General features: G+C 32.2%; 1 protein-coding gene across 1 annotated transcript in view; it reads right to left on the bottom strand.

The window, feature by feature from the left end:
• LOC134690111 (uncharacterized) overlaps window positions 1-5,406 on the bottom strand; it is a 51,074-nt gene extending 45,668 nt beyond the window's left edge. Inside the window, exons 1-2 of the mRNA XM_063550082.1 lie at window positions 5,341-5,406; window positions 1,633-1,853 (exon numbers count right to left, since the gene is read on the bottom strand). Of these exons, the coding sequence (XP_063406152.1) occupies window positions 1,633-1,663 (31 nt within the window). The 5' untranslated portion in view covers window positions 1,664-1,853; window positions 5,341-5,406. The remainder of the gene's footprint in view (window positions 1-1,632; window positions 1,854-5,340) is intronic.
• Window positions 5,407-22,463: the final 17,057 nt, after the last annotated feature.

Consider the following 22,463-nt stretch of genomic DNA (forward strand, 5'->3'; position numbering starts at 1 on the left):
TGTACACTTGTTCAGATATATAGTTTTTAATTTGATATAAAAACTAATTAAATGCGTTACTGAATATTGATGCTTTAATAAATAGAATAAATCATACTAATATATACTGGAAGATGTGGTATGATTTTCAATGAGACAACTATCAATCCAAGTCACAATTTATAAAAGTAAACCATTATAGATCAAGGTTCCGTCTTCAACATGGAGCCTTGGCTCACACTGTACAGCAAGTTATTAAGCTTAGGGCCCGACAAAATAACTAGTGTAAAACCATTCATAGGGGAATACAAATGGTCTTGTGTATAAAAAATAAAATTCTTCACTCTGCGCAGCCTGATTCGACTGCAGAGGTCAAACCCTGAACAGTTGATGAAAGTTTGGACAAAATATTCAAGCTTGATCACTGCCTGAATTTGGATTGTGATCAAGATTTTGACATAATATAGCGTTTTGACACAAAATGAATGTGGCTACTGCATAGTATTGTGCTATAGCGCAGTACTGTGCAAAAGAAGGTTTCTTGCTATTGCTAAATACATGTACTGTGCAATGGGGATGTTTCTTGCTATTGTGCAATACTGTGCAACTGATGATTTCTTGCTATTGCACAATGCTGAGCAATTGAAGATTTCTTGCTATTGTGCATTACTGTGCAATTGAAGAGTTCTTGCTATTGTACAATACTATGCAAATGAAGATTTCCAAGGCTACTGGTATTGCATAATACCTAATATAATAATTAACACATCCTGTTTGGTGTATATCTCCTGCCATACCACTTTTTTTTGCTTTTATATATAAATCAGAAATAATCAATGTGAAAATATAAAATTTTAAGAAGAAAAAAAAAGAAAAAATTATGAAAAAAATAATTCCCTTCCCAATTTTTTTAACCCCCTTTGGAGCAATTACCTCTAAAATCAATCTCTACCTTCCCTTGTTTTTTGCCATTGTGCAATACTGTGCAATTGAAGATTTTTTTACTATTGGACAATACTGTGCAATTGAAGATTTCTTGCTATTGTGCATTACTATGCAAATGAAGATTTCTAGCTATTGCACAATACCTAATACAATAATAACACATCCTGTTTGGTGTGTATCTCCAGTATTCTTTTCTTTTATTATATATAAATCAGAAATAATCAATGTGAAAATATAAAATTTTAAGAAGAAAAAAAAAAGAAAAAATTATGAAAAAAATAATTCCATTCCCAAATTTTTTAACCTCCTTTGGAAAAGTACCTCTTAACTCAATCTTTGCCTTCCCTTTGAAGAATAGTACCTTGCAGTACAATTTCAGAGAGAGCCAAACACTTGAACACAAGTTAATGTCTGGAAACTAGAAAAATGCTTGTTTTTGGCCATTTTTCGGCCCCAATTCCTAAACTGTTGGTACATAATAACCCCCATAATCAATCCCAACAATCCTTTTGTGGTATTGAACCTTATGATAAAATTTCATAGAGATCCATTCCCTTAAACTTAACTTATTGTCCAGATACCAAACGTGTCTTCAGACAACGACGAGGATGATGATGTGATACCAATATACAACCACACAAACAAACAACAACTTCTAAACATCAGATTCCTATGTAAAATATTAAAGTTACTGAACAAAACACGTACTAGATGTTGTTTCATACTGCACAGCATACATTCTTCCTGATAAAAGTGTACTGGACCAGTCTTCTGTGTTCCCAACAGCTGGATAAGATATCGTCTTCTTGTAAGTATTTGTGGGACAATAATTTGGACTATAATTCTTCTGACTTGAGTCTCCAGACACTGAGGGATTGAATGTTGAATCACAGACTTCATAAGAAATAATGTTTCTACCCCCATCGTATCTGCAAAAAAATAAAAAAAATTGAATTACATTTTTTATGTTTATGCCCTATTATATTGGCAATAAAATAAAAACTGAATTACAGCAAATTAACTCAGGATACAACTTTAAATATTAATCAAATATTAGAAATGATATTACTAATAATCCTGACTTTCCTGACCAGTCACTCCAAACAAAGACACAGCCTATTAGGCATTAGACTGCCAATTGACACAACCTACAGCAATGGAACTTAGACATTTAATCTAAACAAAATTACTAGGATATATAGCAATGATAGCAAATGTATAGTTAAAATTTTCGTTGCTAATTTACTTTTCTAGAAGAAGAAAAATCTGCCTTGATCAGCTAATTATCATGATCATAAAACATGCAATATAATCATGATAATTGCTCAGGATTACTGTAACATTATCATATATAACAGAACCAAACTTGCTATATTGGCTTGAGCATTACTTTATTTCATTCTACATGTTCTATGATCTATTTCAAGCAATAAAAAACATATAAAGCTTTAGTCCACATACTATTTTACTAATTTTAAGCTCAAATTGGACTGGTAGTTACATAATGGTTATTCGAAGAAAACTGCATATGGATATTACCAATAGCCAATATTTTTTTTTATTCTCATACATTTTGTATATCCATATATCATTGCTTTATTTATTAATTTCTATTAGGAAAGCTATATTATTCTCATACATTTTGTATATCCATATATCATTGCTTTATTTATTAATTTCTATTAGGAAAGCTATGTGCTTACCAATAGTCATATTTTTATCAGAGGTTCTGCATCAAATAAAAATACATTAGTCCAAACTTAAACAAGACATAAATGAGAAAATTGTCCCCCCTTTTTTCTTTTAATTGGAAAAGGGCTTATTTTTGAAATAAACTATAATTCTGTGCTAAAACATAGATTATTAAGAGCAATTTATATGTCCCTAAGCTAGATAACTTGCTAAACTGGTTCAAAATTGCATGTACAGTGAGATTTTTGAATTCTTGTATGAGTGTATACTATTTGCCTAGATTGTAAAAGGCTACCATAAGAAACACAATAAAACTTGAAAAATCATAGAATTATTTTGACAAAGAGCTATTTTGTACTATATAAAAGTCATAAAATACCTGTTTTATTGATTTCAATCACAAAAAATGCAAAAATAAGAACTTGGAGTAATAAGTCTTAACTGCATGCATGTTGTATGACCATAAAAGGCTAAAATACTTGAGTATGCCAATTTAAGAGCTTAAATTTCTCATTATTAGGATGGTTCACCAAAAATAGATGATTAAACATGATTACTAACACCAAAATTTGAAGTATTTTCATTGGAATATATGTACAACTTCTAAAAATTGGATTTCTGATGATTGTCTGTAATAAGAAGTACACAATTAACTAATTCATGGTCCCATTGCTTTCTATGTTAAATTCCTCTGTTTCAAGCAGGCACACCTCTTTTGTTTTAAGTTCAAATAAAGTGGCAATCTTTGCATTTCAAAGCAACACTTTATGGTGTCTTGAACTGAAAAAATTAACATACCTTTAATGGCATACATTGTATAAGAAAGAACTGGTTCCTGGAACTTTGGATGTACCAAAACAGGTACTTCAGATTTGACAAATAGACAAAATGTACCCTCTTTTTAAAATTTAGTGCAGTTTTTTTAATATTCAAAATTAAAAGTCCAAAAGTGTTCTACAATGATCTGCACCAGTCCTTCAGCTTTCCTTTAATACCAAAATCCTTGCTGTAATTCATCTTTTTTTAGAAATATATTTATACATTCCTTTTAGAACAAAAAAATAGTTATGTCCCAAGAGAGAGAAAAAACACCCAAACAATTATTATAGATAAATATTCTATACCTGTATACCTTCAAAATCCACTCACTTGACGACCAGGTGAACTCTGACAAGTTTGGGATGTATTGTTACATAACAATATATTGTAAGGTAGACGTGCATACCAAAAGCAACCAGGTGACATTAAACATACTGTGTATACATGTATTACCAGAGTTCGAATTTGTGATATACAAAAGTTTTAATACTGTACAATTTGTGATATTTAATAGACAAAAGTTTTCATACTGTACAAATATATCTTCTCCCTCTGTGAGTGAGTGTCAAACCAGAAGAAGAATGTATCATAATCATGATAATAAACTAAGAAAATATGAAAATTATAAAACAATTTCTTTAAAAAAAAATTTTTTTTGCTTTATTAGATAATCAGATTAATATTTTTGTTTTCTTTTACATCAATTTACTAGTGGCACTAAGTGCTTTTAATTATACTATGCCTTCACCTAGAGGCTACAGCATGTCTATCAAAAACAATTGCCTGAAGTATGGGTCCTATATAATAGCATGATTAGAATCAAATAATTCAGGGGGGGGGGGGGGCTATCTAACAGGGTAAAATAATGTCATAAAGGGCCAAGCCATGGTAAAATCACGATAAATTCATCTTGTTCATGCAAGCTTCATGAATTATTTCTTTAATATTCCATTCTCAATTCTATTACCTCACCAGGCACAATTACAAACGATTTTTAAACATGTTAAACTGTGATTAATATTTTTTTTACACTACTTTTCTTGAATTTTTTATACAATAGAATTTAAGATGTATGAAGGCTTTCCATTTTGCATCATAACCCACATAATTTTGTATTCACGTAAGGATACTTTAGAAAGATTTGCTCGACCTCGTTTTACGGATCAAGAGAGCCACAGTCATATGGATGCAATTCCGAACAGCACTATATTCATATATCTTGCAGAAGAATCAATGACAACCGGGATGACAACAGTCTAGATTGATAAAGCATACAATTATCTTAATCTCAAACACATTTTCATAGGCAAATAAGATGCATAAGTTTGTATTTTACTTCAATTAATTCAGCAGTGGTCGCAGACGAAATGTCTGTAATTTGTTAAAGAAAGATTTCTGATTTTTTTTGTTTTTGTGCAAGTTCCTCCTTTAAACATTTAAATTCAAGTGCATCCATTTCAGTGGTGAACTTATCATTCATCTATGATTTTTTTTATATAGATCAACATTTCTTTCGGAGTTCTCTGGACTTTTCTATAAAATTAACATATTTTCGTTTGACCTGTTTATGTTTTTTTTTATATAATTTGCAGGCCAGATTGTCGTTCTTCTAATATTTTCAGAACGATTTTGATTTTTGTCATCGTCATCAACTTTTCCAAGTGCAAATGAATTATTTTATAGTGAAAACAAGGGAATTTTTAATAGGGTTTGATATATAAAAACATTTATTGATAAATATAAATAAGTATGATCTCAGAGAGCAAACATTGGAAACTGAGATTGGAATTCTTTCGTAATTGTGTCCAGTCGTAACTGCGTCCTATGGACATAGGTACAGAAGAATTCGGTCTAATTCCATAGTTATGATGCAAGGAAATTAAAGAGTATATGAACCTGTACTACCTCTGCCTTACTGAAATGATTACATTTGGAATATATATTCCACATTCACATGGCACAAAGGATGGACATAAATTGTAGCGGGGAGTGAATTTAGTGTTTCATTGTTTTATGTATCCGGGTCCTTTCGCGCTGCCTGCTCACGTTCGCATGTCTGGCTCAAAGAGTTTAAGTGGTCATTGGTTCCTTGTAACAGAGATATATGGGGCATTAGTAATTGGAGGTACCTCGTTCAATGTGTTCTGCCTATTTAATTTTACGTGCATCGTGATTTTCAAGTGTTTTATTTTGCGTATTTTTCAGGTCTACTGTAAATGAGGGGGAGGACAGGGGGTACCCTTCTCCCTTCTCCCACCCTCTTCTCCTTTCTCCTACCCCTCATCTCCTTTCTCCTACCCCTCTTCTGAGAATCTCCTTATTTTATTTTTTTTAATTTACCGGAAAAAAGAGAGATATTTTTTTTTCATATTTTATTTTTTTCTCCAACTTTTTCTCCTTTCTCCCAGCCTTCCTCTCCTTTCTCCTATCCCCTTTCTCCTTTTTCCTTTCTCCCACCCCTTTCTCCTTTCTCCTACCCTCTTTCTCCCTGTCTCCCTTACCCCTGTCCTCCCCCTCGTAAATGTTTTTGAAGTATACTGATATTTCTATATGAAGATAACTTCAAATGCAAAATATTCTTAAGCTTGAAAACGTGCTTGTTTGAATATAATCATCTGAAAACTTAGATTAAAGGGTGTTTGAAATTTCCTGATTTTTTGTCAATGGAGGACACATATTCGCCGTTTTTACATACATGTATCTATTTAAAACCAAATAAACGCAGCTTTAAACAACATTAATCAAATCAATTTCATTATAGGTAAATAGCAGACATTTCAAAGATGTTTAGAACTGAAATTTTGGGCATTCAGTCAAAAAATTACTTAGAAATACTTCTTTGAATTCGTGTATTTTCTTCAGGAAATTGGCCCAAAATCGTTTTCTGTTTTTTGGTCCTTTTCAGTGGGTGCCGCAATTTTGTCTCAATTCAAAAACAATAATCATATTTGTTATATAATATTATTTACCGGTATATGTCTTCCATTTCAGACACCCTTTGAAGTTTTTACACCTCAAAATCATAAAACGGCGAAATTGTGTCCCCGGCGAATATGGGCACCTCACTCTACTAGGTATTTTCAGATTTTTCTAATAAAATTCAAACACTTGGCAGGGATCGTCAAGAAATACTTTTTTAAAAGCCGTAACCCATTTATATTATAAATGTGTATACCAAATCGGGAATATCAAGTAAAACAGAGAGTTTCATAGGCGGATCCAGGGGGCCCTGGGGTCCGCCCCCCCTTTTCGTGGGAAAAATTTGGTTGATTATATAGGGAATCATTGAAGCATGACTGGAGCGGCCCCCCTTTAGGTCAGTCAGCGGGACCCCCTTAGGAAAAGTTCTAGATTCGCCACTGAGTTTATATATAAGGAGACAGTGACTCAGTCACTAAAGGTTCACATCAAAGTCTTTATTTTTCGTGAAACGTGAAATTATGTCTTATTTCACGTTTTTTTCCCGTGCAAGCACCCCTTTACCACCCCCTTTAGACGTGATCTTCACTGTATTAATGGCTACTTCGCGTCTTCGAGTACCTATGCGTGACCTATGCATCCGTATAATTTGATAAGATGAGGTATGCATGCCAGATGCCAATTCAAGTCACAATGTATAAACAGTAAACAATTGTTGGTCAAAGTAGGACCATCAACGACTTGGCTCACATCGAAAATCAAGCTATATAAAGGGCTCCAAAATTACTAGTGTAAAACAATTCAAACAGGAAAACTAATGGTTGTATCTCACGGTACAAAACAATACATTTCCATGTTTAATGTTTTATAACTCCTGATGAGGTTTAATCCAGAAAAGTGCTTTGAACGCACTTAATTTTGAAGTGTCATTTAATCATTTTGCGTCTGAACATCTATTGGTTTTCTTTGGACCATTCATTGTCTTCTCCTCATCCTAAATTTAATCATCTTTTCGATACTAGCTTTTTTAAAGGTAACGTAACATAAAAACTAAAATCTGAGAGAGAGATATTATACTTACATTCCAATCATATCTCCTGCAGTAATAGCTATTCGTTCTGAATTCGATGGCTTATATCCCTTCTTCTTATTTAAATCACTTCCTGCAGATAAAACAAATACGAGCTAATCCCATTCTCAATTTTACAACTTCTTTTGAAAAAAAAATACAATTCTAAAAAGGATCTAGTGAATATGTTGTTAAGTAATGAGGAACTTGCAACTATAAGTTACTCAAATCAAATATTTTATTGTCGTACACACTTTACAGTTTGTGACCAACATATATTAACACAATAAACATAAAATATATAGAGATTAATACATGGCCTTTTCCATATCAGCCTGGGTATCATCCCGAGACCCCCATATCAGCCCGAGACGGAGTCGAGGCGCTGATATGGGTCGAGGGATGATACCCAGGCTGATATGGAAAAGGCCATGTATTAATCGCTTTATCATATACTTCCGACAATAGTTTTATGTAAGGAAAAAAAAAACAAATGCAACAACTAAAACAGTCAAAAACTTTATTAAGAAGTTAAGTTATAAATTCAATATACTATAATTGTCAACTAACAGCATCACTACCTCCATATATATGTACATTGTATGGTAACATTTCCTATAGAGGCATTTTGAAACATTGAATATTTGGAAGAGTTTCATGATCATTACTACTCCATGTTTGTTGTACTATAAAATGATTCATAATTGCCAATGGCATTTGTAAGCAAGTACTAAACTATCCCCACAAAAGTTCCCGTAAATTTTGACGTCGTCATCAATATCTGGCGTCACAATGGAAAAATAAACAACCGATACCGGAAACACCGGAAGTAACTTGCACGAGAAGCACTGTTATGGGTTTTTGCACGAGACGCCCCTGATATGGGTTATCAGACCGGGCTGATATGGGTTATCAGCCTGGGTGGGAAATTATGGCTTGTGTACTTCCGTTCATTACACATATGCAAAAGCTATCATATTAATGCTAAGTATATGATAAACATGCATATTAAACATACACAAAAACAACAGGGTCAAAATTTATAACAACAAACAAGCTGTTAAAAGTCCCCTGCCCTCAGTTATTATTTTCAGTACATATGTGTTGAAAAAAGTCATTTCTCATCCTCTAGTATTTTACATTTATGACATAGTCGTTCCTCTCTTGGGATTTTAAAATATCTCCCCTTTTCAATCAAGAGGGAGTGATAACTTATTCGAAATTTAGTGATTAATCTCCATATCTGAAAATTAGATGTATTTAGATAAGATTCTAGTTTGTAATATATTTTAAAAAGTGTTTTATAAAGATAAAATTTACTTTTTTCATCAATGTTTTGAAATTTAGTTTGAATTAAATCTTCATATCTATTTTTTTATTTTTAACTATCGTTTTTTATTTTATTTACATCTTTTATGTCCTTACAAGTAGAAAGAATATTAAGGTCAACATTATTCTCTTCAACACTATTTTTTGCATATGTATACCACGAGTAAGTTCCTGTCAAATCTAGAGACTGTGCTAGAGAAAACGCATCCTTTATCAATGGATTACTGAACGAATGAATGCAGGCTGTTACAGATGATCTGATGAAATATGTGTTTTAATTGTCATTATAAGCTCAAATATTTCCACACAATAAAATCTTTTGAAAAAAAATATATTCGATTTTGGAAAGGTTTTTGACCGTAAACACATGACTACAATTGTAACATTGTTTTTATTCTTGCTGGATCGCTTATTAAATTGTTAAACTTTATACCGACTTGAATCTTCACCTTAGTCTTAAATCACCCAGCAAATAGTCTGGCTATACATGGTGCTAGAGACTCGTGAGTGTTAATTTTTATAGATTAACACAAGATTCCGATTCCTCAGTAGGCAAGCGAAAGGAGTAGGGGACAAGGCCCTTATTTGGCCCAAAATTACTGCAAATTTAAAAGTTATCATACATATTCTAAAATAACTAAAAACTTGACTTAAGTATAAGGTACTGAGAAAAACAAAACAAATTTGACATCGAACAAGTTACCATGGCAACAAATCATAACCTAATTTGCATATTTTGTTAAATTTCGTGATTTTCCTTGTTTTTTATCAAATTTTAAGTATATTTTAGATTGAAAAGTATGTGCGCACCCAAGAAACCACTTTATATTTGGTCAGAATATACCAATAGTTATAATAAAGCTTCTGTTGTTTCTCGGCTGCGCAGGATGTTTTCAGAACGGATTTAAAGATAGAAAACTGCATAAATTCTGTATTTTTTTTATTGTTTTTGTGAAATCAGCACAATTTATGACGTAATTGTGACGTCATCAGATAAAAATCTTTATGTTTTTCATTTATATTTTTTGATCCTATGCATTTCTTAAAAAAGTATGTGCCAATCTGAAATGGCTATCAAACATTTTATTTTCTTGGGCCAAACCTAGCCTTTAATGCCCCAAAAGCAAGTTACAGACATGTGACTAGTTTACCCCAGAATAATTATATTTCGGACGAACTATATTTTGACAGTACTATTGAATTAAATGGATTATTAAGGATATTCCTTAAGACCACAGTGGATGTGGTATTGTTCGCCGTATCACTTTAATCTAGAGAGAAAGGAGCTTATCAGAGTGTGTGGGAAATATGGAAAACCAACATATACCAACAAGAATTTGTGTGCCGCAAGAAATTCAAAATGCTTCAAATGTAAAAAAAAAAAAACAGGTAATTTTACTCGTCGTGCTTCAATTTCAACACAAACGGAAAATTGTAAAAATAAGAAATCAATTAAGAAAAGAAAATGGATTTTAAAAGACTTCAAGATTATTAGGATCAGCTGATTAGGATCCAAAACAGACACTTCAGGAACTTCCATTTAACAAAACCGGGAATACTGTCTTCATTTCAACTATCAGTAGTTTTCTAAAGGACCAAATTGAAACATAAAAAACGAAATTGGAAGACGAAAGCTTCAACCATACATCTACATTATTGGAATTGCAAGAAGAACAAACTAGAGGCTCTTGAGAGCCTGTGTCGCTCACCTTGGTCTATGTGCATATTCAACAAAAGACACAGATGGATTACCGGTAATGACAAAATTGTGTTTTGGTGATGGTGATGAGTTTGTATATCTTACTTTACTAAACATTCTTGCTACCTACAATTATCTTCATCTTTGAACTTTGCTCATTAGTTACAGAGGAAAATATTTTGTTAAAAATTAACAAAAATTTACAAAATTTATGAAAATTGTTAAAAATTTTGCTGTAAAGGGCTGTAACACCTTAAGGGGTCAACTGACCATTTCGGTCATGTTGACTAATTTGTGAATCTTACTTTGCTCAACATTATTGCTACTTACAGTTTATCTTTATCTATAATAATATTCAAGATAATAACCAAAATCAGCCAAATTTCCTTAAAATTACCAATTCAGGGATCGATTCATCTGAAAATTTCAGGGCATATAGATCTTGACTTGATAAACAATTTAACCCGATGTCAGATTTGCTCTAAATGCTTTGGAATTTGAGTTATAAGCCAAAAACTACATTTTACCCCTATGCTCTATTTATATTATTATTTATGATTGTGGTCAAGTTTGGTTTAAGTAGTAGTTTCCCAGTAGTTTCAGAGGAGAAGATTTTTGTAATAGTTAACGGACGACACGACGACGACGACGGACGACGGACGCAAAGTGATGAGAAAAGCTCACTTGGCCCTTCGGGCCAGGTGAGCTAAAAACTGTTCGGAAGCTTCGTAAAACAAATAAAAATCGAGTCGCTAAAACTATCGAACACCGTACGGCAAAAATATGAGAGAGGTCACGATAAATTGGTAGACTATATCACTGAGCTAAAAGTAGAAAAACAAAATTGGAAATACAGTGAAATGATGTTTCAGAATTGTACAATGAAGTTAGTAAATTAAAGTGAACTTGATTTAAAAGAAATTTGAAAAAAATACAAAAAATTAACTATAACAAGTAAGAAACAAAACTCAAAAATGTTCAGGAAATAATCATCAAAACAGCTTTAGGACACCTACGGGTGCGGGAGTGTCTCGCTACACTGAAGACCCATTGGTGGCCTTCGGCTGGTGTCTGCTCTATGGTCGGGTTGTTGTCGCTCTGACACATTCTTATTTTCTTCCCTTTAAATTTTATGTAACTATCAATAACGTGGAAGAAGAATTTAGTTCCAAAAAAATCCTATCCCGTGGACGTGATTCTGGACGAGAGAGACAAATATGACCGGATGAAAATTGTGTTAACTATTTGGACTTAAAATCATTATATCTTTTAATTGTCATTATTACCTCAAATAGTCCCACCTATGGTTAAAAATGTATGTTTCTACTAAACCGATAATGTATCGACGTGTCAAAGACAGTTTTATCAGATTATCCGAAAAATGAACAATAATTGCTTAATCCGTAGTTACATAGATTTCTTATTTATTCAGTTTTATATAATTCTTAAAAATAATTCATATTCAGTTTTGGAAACTAAGGTTCTCGAACCGTAAATACCAGACTCAATATGATCCAATATTGTAACATCGTTTATATTCTTGTTGGATCGTTTATTAAATTGTTAAACTTTATACCGAATCTTCACTTCAATACCCAGCAAATAGTCTGGCTATATAAGGATAATAAACACCCAACTAGAGGGGTTGTACTTGATTTTCATATGATGACAACCTAATCTTTTAATCAAGTTATTTGAGGGACTTGAGCTGGAATGTTAGTAACTGCAAGTAGTCATTTGTTAAGGTATGGGTCATTTTACTTACTAGTTTCTTCTGTTACCTGTTCTGACATCGGACTCGAACTTCTTTTAAACCGAGTTAACTTTTACTGTACGTATTACTATGTTTTTTCTTTATTCTTCATTGACCAGAGGAATAGGGGAGGAGTGAGATCTCACAATACATGTTTAACCCCGCCGCATTTTTGCACCTGTCCCAAGTCATGTCTTTCACAGTCTTGTTTTTTTTTTTTTATTTTAGTTCATATATATGTTTTGGAGTTAAGTGTGACGTCCATTTTCATTGAAATAGTACACAATTTTATTAATGGTCTAGCGAAATTCCGGTTGCGTTATTTTTCTCTCTCTCTGCGTTGAAGACACATTAATGGCCGTTCGGCTGTTTCTGCTCTTACGTTGGGTTGTTGTCTCTTTGACATTTTCCCCATTACCATTCTAAATTTTATTACTAAGAAGAAATATGACATAAATCCAACCCACACTGAATTAAAAACTGAACTTCATGTATCATGTTTATATGCAAACCCTACCAGTAACTGTAACTTTATTGATTCCTACAATGGTACGCTTCCTTTCCTCTCCAGCTTTTCCAGTTGGTCGCCAAACAATAAAAATCAATTCACCAGTATTCTTAGGATAAATCTCCCATTTATGAATAAGCCCACAACATCTTACAACATGGATGTCACTTTCTAGTATGATTCCATTTCCTATAGAAAATGCAAATCGCATCAAACATAATAAAGTTTTTTAAATTGATTTGTGTTTAATTCACATTTAACTAGCTTCATGCTGATTAAATGTTTTACGTCTATGCATACATTTCTAGAAAGGTAAAGATCTTTTTAAAATGAGAAAAAACTCGAGAGCAACCACTCTAAGGTAGCATATATACCAAAAGCAATTAGTTGTAATTTGTATATCATATAACCTCATATGCTCAATTCAACATAGCGAAGATTTGTTGTTGGTTCTGAAATATAAACATTTGATTTTAACGTCTTTGTCTTACAAGAAATATATTCGAATCAGTACAATAATCGTCCGTAATTTCCATACTGCAAATTGAATCCCTTTTTTGATAATTATTTACCTGACACCGAATCTGTACTGTGTGACATACTATCTATTTCTTTAAAACGATCTGGTTTTTCTGAACAGTCTGTAATAAAATTTCATATCATAGTTCTCATACAATCTTATATAAATTTTTCACAAATATTATAGAACTTGCGTTCTATATAACATGTTCTATTCTTTTATTTGTCTTTTTGAATATAACTGTTGCTGTTTAGTGTATTTTATGTGATATCCATTTGACGTGGCTCCGAACTTGTACGTCCTGTCATTGTGTTATTGTGCTATGGTAATTTTTTGTATGTTTGTCTTTCATTTTTAGGTCAAGTGAGCTTTCTTGTTGAAGGCCGTACGGTGACCTATAGTTGTTAATGTGTGTGTCATTTTGGTCTTTTGTTGTCTCATTGGCAATCATACCACATCTTCTTTGTTATATTTTCTCACTACTTGGCGTTTAGCGTCCGTCGTCGTTCGTCGTCGTCGTCATCGTTTGTTAACTTTTACAAAATCTTCTTCCCTTAAACTAATGGCCCAAATTTAAACAAACTTAGCCACAATCATCACTAGGGTATTTAGTTTAGCAAATATGTCCAAGAAATAGAACAGAGGGGTACGATGCAGTTTTTGGATTAAATCTCTGAAACTAAAGCATTTAGAGCAAATCTGACATGGGGATAAGATCTATCCGTCCTATTTTTGTTTCAGACGAATCCGACAGCCCATTGTTGGGGTGCTGCCTTTGAAATGATAATTTTAAGGAAATTTTGCAGTTTTTGGCTATTATCTTATAATATTAATATAGATAGAGATACACTGTAAACAGTAATAATGTTCAGCAAAGTAGGATCTACAAATAATTCGACATGACCAAAATATTGTCACTCTTTTAGGAGCTATTTGCCCTTTTGATATAGTCAATTTTAACAATGATTCATAATTTTTTTAATTTAAAATAATCTTCTGTAAAACTGCTGAGACAAATTTAACCATACTTGGCCACAATCATTATTAGGGTATCTTGTTTTAAAATGTGTATGATGACTCCACCTTCTAACCATCATAGCCGACATGGTCAAAAATAGAACGTAGGGGTAAAATGTAGTTAAAATGTGGTTTAATATGTTTATAACTTTGCTGAACATTATTACTGTTTACAGTGTATCTCTATCTATATTAATATTATTGGTTTATGTTTATAACTCTGCGACTAAAGTATTTAGAGCAAATCTGTCAGGTGGCAGAAGATCAGATTTAGATTTATCTGCCCTGACATTTTCAGACGAATCCGACAACCCGTTAGTTAGTAAGTTTACGGAAATTTTGCAGTTTTTGTTATTATCTAAAATACCATTATAATATCTAATATCTAATACTATTAATTATCATTTTAACCTTATTTTACATGCTTTTCAAAGCATCAGTAAATACAGGTGAGCAACACAGGCTTTTGAGAGTCTCTAGTTGCTTATGTGCTTTGCCTTTATAGTTATTGCCCTTTTATGTTTCTTTGTTACATATTTGTTTGTTTTTATTGTGATTAAGATTATAACACATTGTTGACTGTTGTACCTCTATTTTGACATTTGACCTATTACGTTTGTTTGTTTTGTTCACACATCGATGTCAATGTAATGGAATTTCATGCGACTGTCATACAAGAAAGAGATTTAGCTAGCTATAAAACCAGGTTTAATCCATTATTTCAAAACAGGAAATATGTTTATCAAGTCTTTATGAATATGACACCTGTTATCCATTCGTTTGATGTGTAACTATATGAGCTTTGAGCTTTTGATATTGCCATTTAATAAGGGAATTTCCGTTTTGAACTTCCTCAGAGCTCGATATTTATTTTTTAATTTAATTTTTTTCATTGGTAAATATTATTCTTATTAAAATTGAACATTCCATACACTAACTAAAATTCGACGTGGCAGTATGTCTTTTTGTATGAAAAACTCGTCATCTTTAAGCCATGTTCGACTGTATTTGTAAACATGATATTCCTGTAAACTAGATAACTAGAACCCTGGTTTTTGTTAATACAGACGTTATAGTTTTCCTCACTGTAACGAGTATTTTAACAGAAATCTAACATATCGAAAATCAATAGTAATTCTAGATAGCATGAATTAAAGAAAACATGTAGTTGACTTCAATTAGGCATCGACTTCAAAATACACGTAAAACAAAAGATATTCCCATATTTAACACTGACTACATACATGTACAATATGGCTGTGTTCCAACCAACAAACATTCTCTTGTTTCTTCATCTTGGAGTTCTGAAATAGTTTGTGCGCAATGTACATAAGATCCATCAGTTGTTGTTATTGCGTTATTACATGATCTTGTTCTTCTTTGTGAACCTCTGTCACATGATGTGGAACAGTCTGACCATGACCCCCAAATACTCCATTGAGGTACTGAAAATAAGTTTTATAAATAAAATTCAAAATTTTTTTTCATTAGCTAATAAATCATGTATATGTCTATAGCATGCAATCTATAAGTAGCTTCAAGATACTTGGTATGTTTTTCATTTCAAACATGTACTACAGACTTATTTATTATAACGATACGTAGTTCCATAGGCATTATCATTACATGGATGATACCTTTAAACAAGACTTATTTGTACATACGTAGTTTCTTAGACATTAATATCATATCTATGCTCCTTTCAAAAATAAGACTAACTTGTTCATTTGTAGTTCCACAGGCATAATTATTATATGGATGCTCCCGTTTTATCACTACGACTTACCTTTACATATATAGTTCCACAGGCATAATAATCATTTGGATGCTCCATTTAAACTAACTTAAAGACTAGCATGTACATATGTAGTTTTACAGGCATACTTGTTATTTGGATTCTCCATTTAAACAAAGACTTACTAGTTCATACATATATTGCTGTTCCTTTTATACTTATACTTACTTGTACATACGTAATTCCAGTAAAGAATACCGCAGATGGAAGTTGTGCGAGTTGAGTAATAATATATTTGTGCGTAATACACAGTTCTGCTTTGTGTGCACCATCCACCATTCCAAAAACCACACCTGGAATATAAATTGTATTGTAATTCATTTAATGAAACACAATCAATAGGACCTGTTTGTAGATTGGTTGTTTTCTTTAAAACAGCATAATTTTCGGCAAATTTTCTAACAGATAAAAAATAAATATTTCAGATTTTTTTGATATTAAGGTCTAATGTTATTTTCTATAATATGGTCATTCTTCAATAGGTAAAATCGTCTATTTGTAATCCTGTAATCCTTCTTTTCAATATTCTTTTTAGGGTAAAACCTATTAAACAATCCATTTAGAACGTTGGTAGATGAATTTAGTATATTATTGTGTACGTGCATTTGATTTTGTTTGTTTGTATATTAGAACAAACCTTTTTAAACGGCAATAAAATTTTGAATTCAATTGAATTGAAAGGCTGAACTTTAAATACCTATTTCTTTTCTTTTCCTTAAAACTATTTTTGGTGTTTTCAATAACTCTTTTCACTTACCAGGTTGAATAGTACTCTATATATGAACGCTGGAGGTAGTAAGAATGTTGGTTGTAGTGATGAACGTAGCAGTTTTGTGCCATGTTACCGCCAGATATCTGTACACTGCAGTCGTAGTGGTTATCGCAATAATTCTGCATGGTAGATAATTCATCGTATGTAGATGTGTATGTATTGGATGTATACGAACAACCTTGTGTCCATGTTGCACCAGTCATAGTGATATAGCCCTTCGTATTGTGGACATAACATGTTGGTTGAAAGTAATAGTCTCTGCAGGTACTCCCAGACTCTAAAAGAAACGATGAAGATTTAACAATGGATAAGCAGACATTTTTGAAGGCCACCAAAGACCAAAACACGCAGATGTAAGCTACGAATTAATGCTCTTATACGTTTTGCAATTTTGAATTATTAATCTATTTGTTTCGAGATTTTTTAAACAGATATGAATTTCATTCTTATATAAATAAAAAAAACAACAACAGAGGAATCAACAGAGTATCTATGTATTTCCCTTTAATACAAGTGGGATAATTGGCTACTCCCACTCCCAGTGAACAAAATGTCACTTTTATATTTGCATGCAACACGGTAGATAATTTGGTTTAAAAAAATATCGTTTCTATGCCGTTTTACATGAATACAATCCATGACCACTTCAAGTTTACATAGTCAATTCCAGTTGACCTTTTGCAATGCCGTATGCCGCCCAGTCTTATGACTTTATCATGTCGCACTATAAGGTAATAGCAAAGTTCAAAATTTGGATATCAAATTTGACTTTGTCCTTAACTTGGATTTCAAGGTAAGAGGTTATGAATTGCATATCAAAAATACTCAAGGTCAATAACTATATAGGTTTGTTTACAAAGTTAAGTAACCAAAAAGCTAATTCTAAAGACTTAAGGAGATAGAATTCCTATTAAATGAGCTTTTCAACCCAACTGTATTGGTGTAGCTTTATATAGCAACATATAATTAACTAAAACTGTATGTCGTTAACCTTTACTGTTTCAGAGGAGTTGTAATCAAAGTTGTAAACTCTAAAAAGCTAAAATTACGGAATGTCAAACACAAAAAGTTTATAATCCTGTTGCATATAACCGGACTCCAGTAAGACCTCTTTTTGGCCCCAAAATATGGCAGTTTTACAAAATTGTTAAAATGTAAAGTTTTAGTTCTGTATTGGACAGACGAATGCTTCAACTACATACATATGGGCTGTTTTGCGCGCGTCTGGCGTATAAAATTATAATCCTAGTACTTTTGATAACTATGAACACCACTGGGTCGATGCCACTTTTTCGTCCCCGAGGGTATCACCAGCCCAGTAGTCAGCACTTCGGTGTTGACATGAATATCAATTATATGGTCATATAAATTTTCTGTTTACAAAACTTTGAATTTTTCGAAAAACTAAGGATTTTCTTACCCAGGAGTAGATTACCTTAGCCGTATTTGGCACAACTTTTTGGAATTTTGGGTCCTCAATGCTTTTCAACTTAGTATTTGTTTGGCTTTTTAACTATTTTGATCTGAGCGTCACTGATGAGTCTTATGTAGACGAAACGTGCGTCTGGCGTATAAAATTATAATCCTGGTACTTTTGATAATTATTTGACAATACCATGTACATATATCGGTTAGTAGCACCATTAAGTCATGCTAAATTACAGAAATCGTCACATTTCTAACATTTTAGTTAAATTTAAAACGGTTTCCGCGTAAAACAAAAGTGGCCGCATCCTTCATATTGAAATATAAGTTGTATTTGATGATAATACATAACATATATAAAGGTTGAGAATGAACACGGATGCGACCACTTCGTTTTTGACAAAAACCATCTGAAAAGTGACATTGTTCGGCATATTTTTCATATTTGAGCCTGAATCGGATCGTTTTTAATGACTAACTCAGTTAAAATCTTTCACATAAACTAATTGAATCAAAAGAAATGTCAAAATCTTTCGTCAGGTGAACCTGAAGTTTGAGGCCAAAATCGGTCCTTACCGGACCTACTCCTTTAACAGATCACTGTTATGAATAAGCAAACGTTTCTGAAAAAAAAATTAGGCGCAGCAGAAACAAAAAAGACAGTATATTTGGAAAGGACATATACAAAGTGTGCTTTTAAAAAGTGGGATTTTCCAAAGTTTAATTATTGTTTAATATTTTATACAAAATATATCATTAACTAGTAGCGAAATAAAAGCACTAATTTAGAAACAAAATATGGCACACACAAAAAAAGACGAAAAGGCGGTTACCTTTGTGGAGTTATCTCCCATCTCTGAATCTTCTATATCACAAACTGATTAAGAAGATACACATCTAGGTAAGAAACAAAACCCTAAGCAGTCCAAAAGGGAGTAATACCGAGTAGTTGGTTAACAGTTCAATATGGATCTAAATCAAGAAAACATACAATCTAATTTAAATGAAAAGGTCTGATAAGTGCACGAACCCAATCAAAACCAGGGATAATCTTTGGTGCTCAGAAAAGGTAAGCAGATCCTGCTCCATATGTGTCATCCCTCGTGGGTAATCTGTAAGTGAAGACCATATGATAAATCTAATTCGGTAGTTGAAATTCGTACATAAGAGGACAGGATTGTGGTAACGACGATTGAAAAAGAAATCGTAGTCGTCTGTGAAACAGATATTCCATAACGGTCAGCCAACTCGTTTTGGCTTCAGCAAAAGTTTAAGAAGGGATGACTTCAACTTCCAAGCTTGTGTCTCTTGGTTTAATAGTTTTTTGGTTGTCAGCAATCCTCTATCAAAGAATCATAAAAGGATAAGATACCTCTGGAAAACTGACATCCAAAACATAAACATTTGAAAGGTCGTTCGTCTTTTTGAAGTTCTGTTTGGAGTTAAATAATGGCTAATTTTATATTAAAGATCTGACAGAAAAAAGAACAAAAATACAAAAACAATTTCTAAAATAGTTTGGGCAATCAACAAATAAATAGCAACATTCTTCTTTTAATTGTACACATACTTGGACATGTTCCTGTGTTACACCGTTGTTGTTCGTAATCCCGACTATCTCTACAGGTACTGTCAGAACCAAAGTAATTCCTTGGTGGATTATTACAAGTACGTGTACGTGTCTGGTATCCTCCACCACATGAACGTGTACATGATCCATAACCTGACCAGTTAGACCAGGCTCCTTCGCCTACAACAAGAATGCCAAATGAGATAAGTTTTCTCCTTATTTCTTTTCCTTATGATACTAGTTTTAAGTAGTAGTCTATACTATATTTTATACAAACTATTTGCCAAAATGTGCGTTCTTATAAGCTGGTAAAGTCAACTTGATTTCGCATAATATTATGTTCGTCAAGTATGCTAATGTGTTTGAAATTGTATGGGAACCGAATATTGGTATTATAATCAGAAAGGAAAACAGGCATCATGAGAAAGATTTGAAGTTCCACCCAGATTACTAAACGTTAGCATTTAAATATTTGAAATACTGGCATGCGTTCTATAATTTAATTAAGGCAACAGTAGTATACTGCTGTTCGAAATAATTATATACCTATATAGAGTTATTTTCTTTCAGAACGACAGGTCATTCTTTTTCAGAATCAACCCGGACGATACCATGTTTCAATGAAATATGCTCAAAGGCATAAAATAATGACCTGTGTGAGGTCATTATTTTCCTTGATAAGAATGCATCTATAATTTACTTCAAAATTTTATTTGTCTGATAGTTTTTTGTTGCCGATTTGGAAATTTATATTTTTAAGTTCAATCGATCATTGATGTAAAAGAAACCTTCATTGTCCGCATTTTAATTTTAGAAACAAATAACGCGTGAAGTTTTGTTAATTTATTTCCACAATAAAGAAACATTATAATATATGTCAGATGAATTTTAATGAAGACTTTCATAAAGAAAAAGCCAGATTTAACATATTCGTGTGTTAACTTTTGAAAATCATATTGAGTCACAATAAATAGGTTGGTTGATTTTTGGTTGCTTGCTTAACGTCCTGTGGCAAATATTGCATGCATGTTCAGGACGATAAACGCTGAATAGGAAATCATACTGTGACCTACATGTATTTATATTCGTCTTTGTGTCAGTTCTTAACTTTTTTAAATTTATGTATACCTTTTACTCTATCAAATGATCAACTAATAAGATAATCTTATATTGTATTGAATAACATTAACGTAACTCAGAAAAGGGTCGCCGCTGCCGAGGGAATATAATTATATCCTGATTATCTGTTAATAAAATGTATTGGTATTCAAAAGACAATCTTTCTGATATTTTCATTCGATTCAATTAAAAATAAATAAATTTGGTGAATTTACTGTCTTCTGATTGGTTAAAATAATTAGCTTTATTTTCAATGTTATCAATTTTTATGGCGACAGGCCCACTCTAACGTTGTGTATTCATACGCAAACATCTGTGCACGTTGTTATTCGTATTAATATATATCTTTGAGCCTTATTTTTGATAGAAATTTATTTATAATGAATGGCAATAATTTATTTTGAAATTATTGAACCATAAAATTAATTTTTGACTCTTTACATTTAACATAATCCGCTTCGCGGATTATTCAATGTGAAGAGTCAAAAATTAATTTTATGGTTCAATAAATTCAAAATAAATAACAGCCATTCATTAATTGTTAAAAAAAAATAACCACTTTTCCGCGATAGAAATGACATTACAAATAGAAAAAAAACCATACACCTCCCCCTTTTCCATAAACTAAGTGGTACAGTAAATTACTTACAATGTGTCTTGTATTTGTCATACACATACACTGGTATCGGATGGTAACAATACATTTGTGTCTTACTTCATGCAGTTACAGTAATATTTTTATTGTGTATGGATAATATTTTTTAAAAGGTTTATATCTAGATTTATTAGTGAGTTTTATTTCACATTCTAAATGAGCCGTAGGGCGTATTAAAACCTGAACGCATTAGAAAGGAATGTCCCACTTTAGTGTTGTCGGTAATATAGGATACTAAATTTTGCAAATCTTTATAAAAAATATTTTTTTTTTGACGGTAAATAAGTCAGATAATGCATATTTTAAGGTTTTTCTTGTCGTAGAACACACCTCGGGTGTCAGGATTGCTCAAAGAAAGACTCCCTACGGTCGGTCTTTCATTTGATCAATCCTGACACCCCTCGATGTGTTCTACGACAAGAAAAACCTTAAAATATGCATTATCTATAACATAGCCCTTTTCTTTATTGTGTTTTGTTGTAATTTAACAACGAGTTTCTTGAATTACAACTTAATTTATCTTAATTTATTGGGGTTCGTGTTGTTTATTCTTTAGTTTTCTATGTTGTGTCATGTGTACTATTGTTTTTCTGTTTGTCTTTTTCATTTTTAGCCATGGCGTTGTCAGTTTGTTTTAGATTTATGAGTTTGACTGTCCCTTTGGTATCTTTCGTCCCTCTTTTATCTCACTCAGTCGTTTGGAATTTAATAATTGTATAATTAATTGTTCCTTCTCCCATAACATCATATTTGTAAGTTTGCAAAAATATAGTTTGTCATTGTGTGTAATGTGCATTGAAAAAGAAGAGAAGTGTTGTAGAAGCATGTTAAAAAGAACTACATTTAATTTACAAAACTCGAATTTGCAGACAGTGTAC

This window comes from Mytilus trossulus, chromosome 11 (genome assembly GCF_036588685.1).
Source record: "Mytilus trossulus isolate FHL-02 chromosome 11, PNRI_Mtr1.1.1.hap1, whole genome shotgun sequence".
Taxonomy (NCBI): Eukaryota; Metazoa; Mollusca; class Bivalvia; order Mytilida; family Mytilidae; genus Mytilus; species Mytilus trossulus.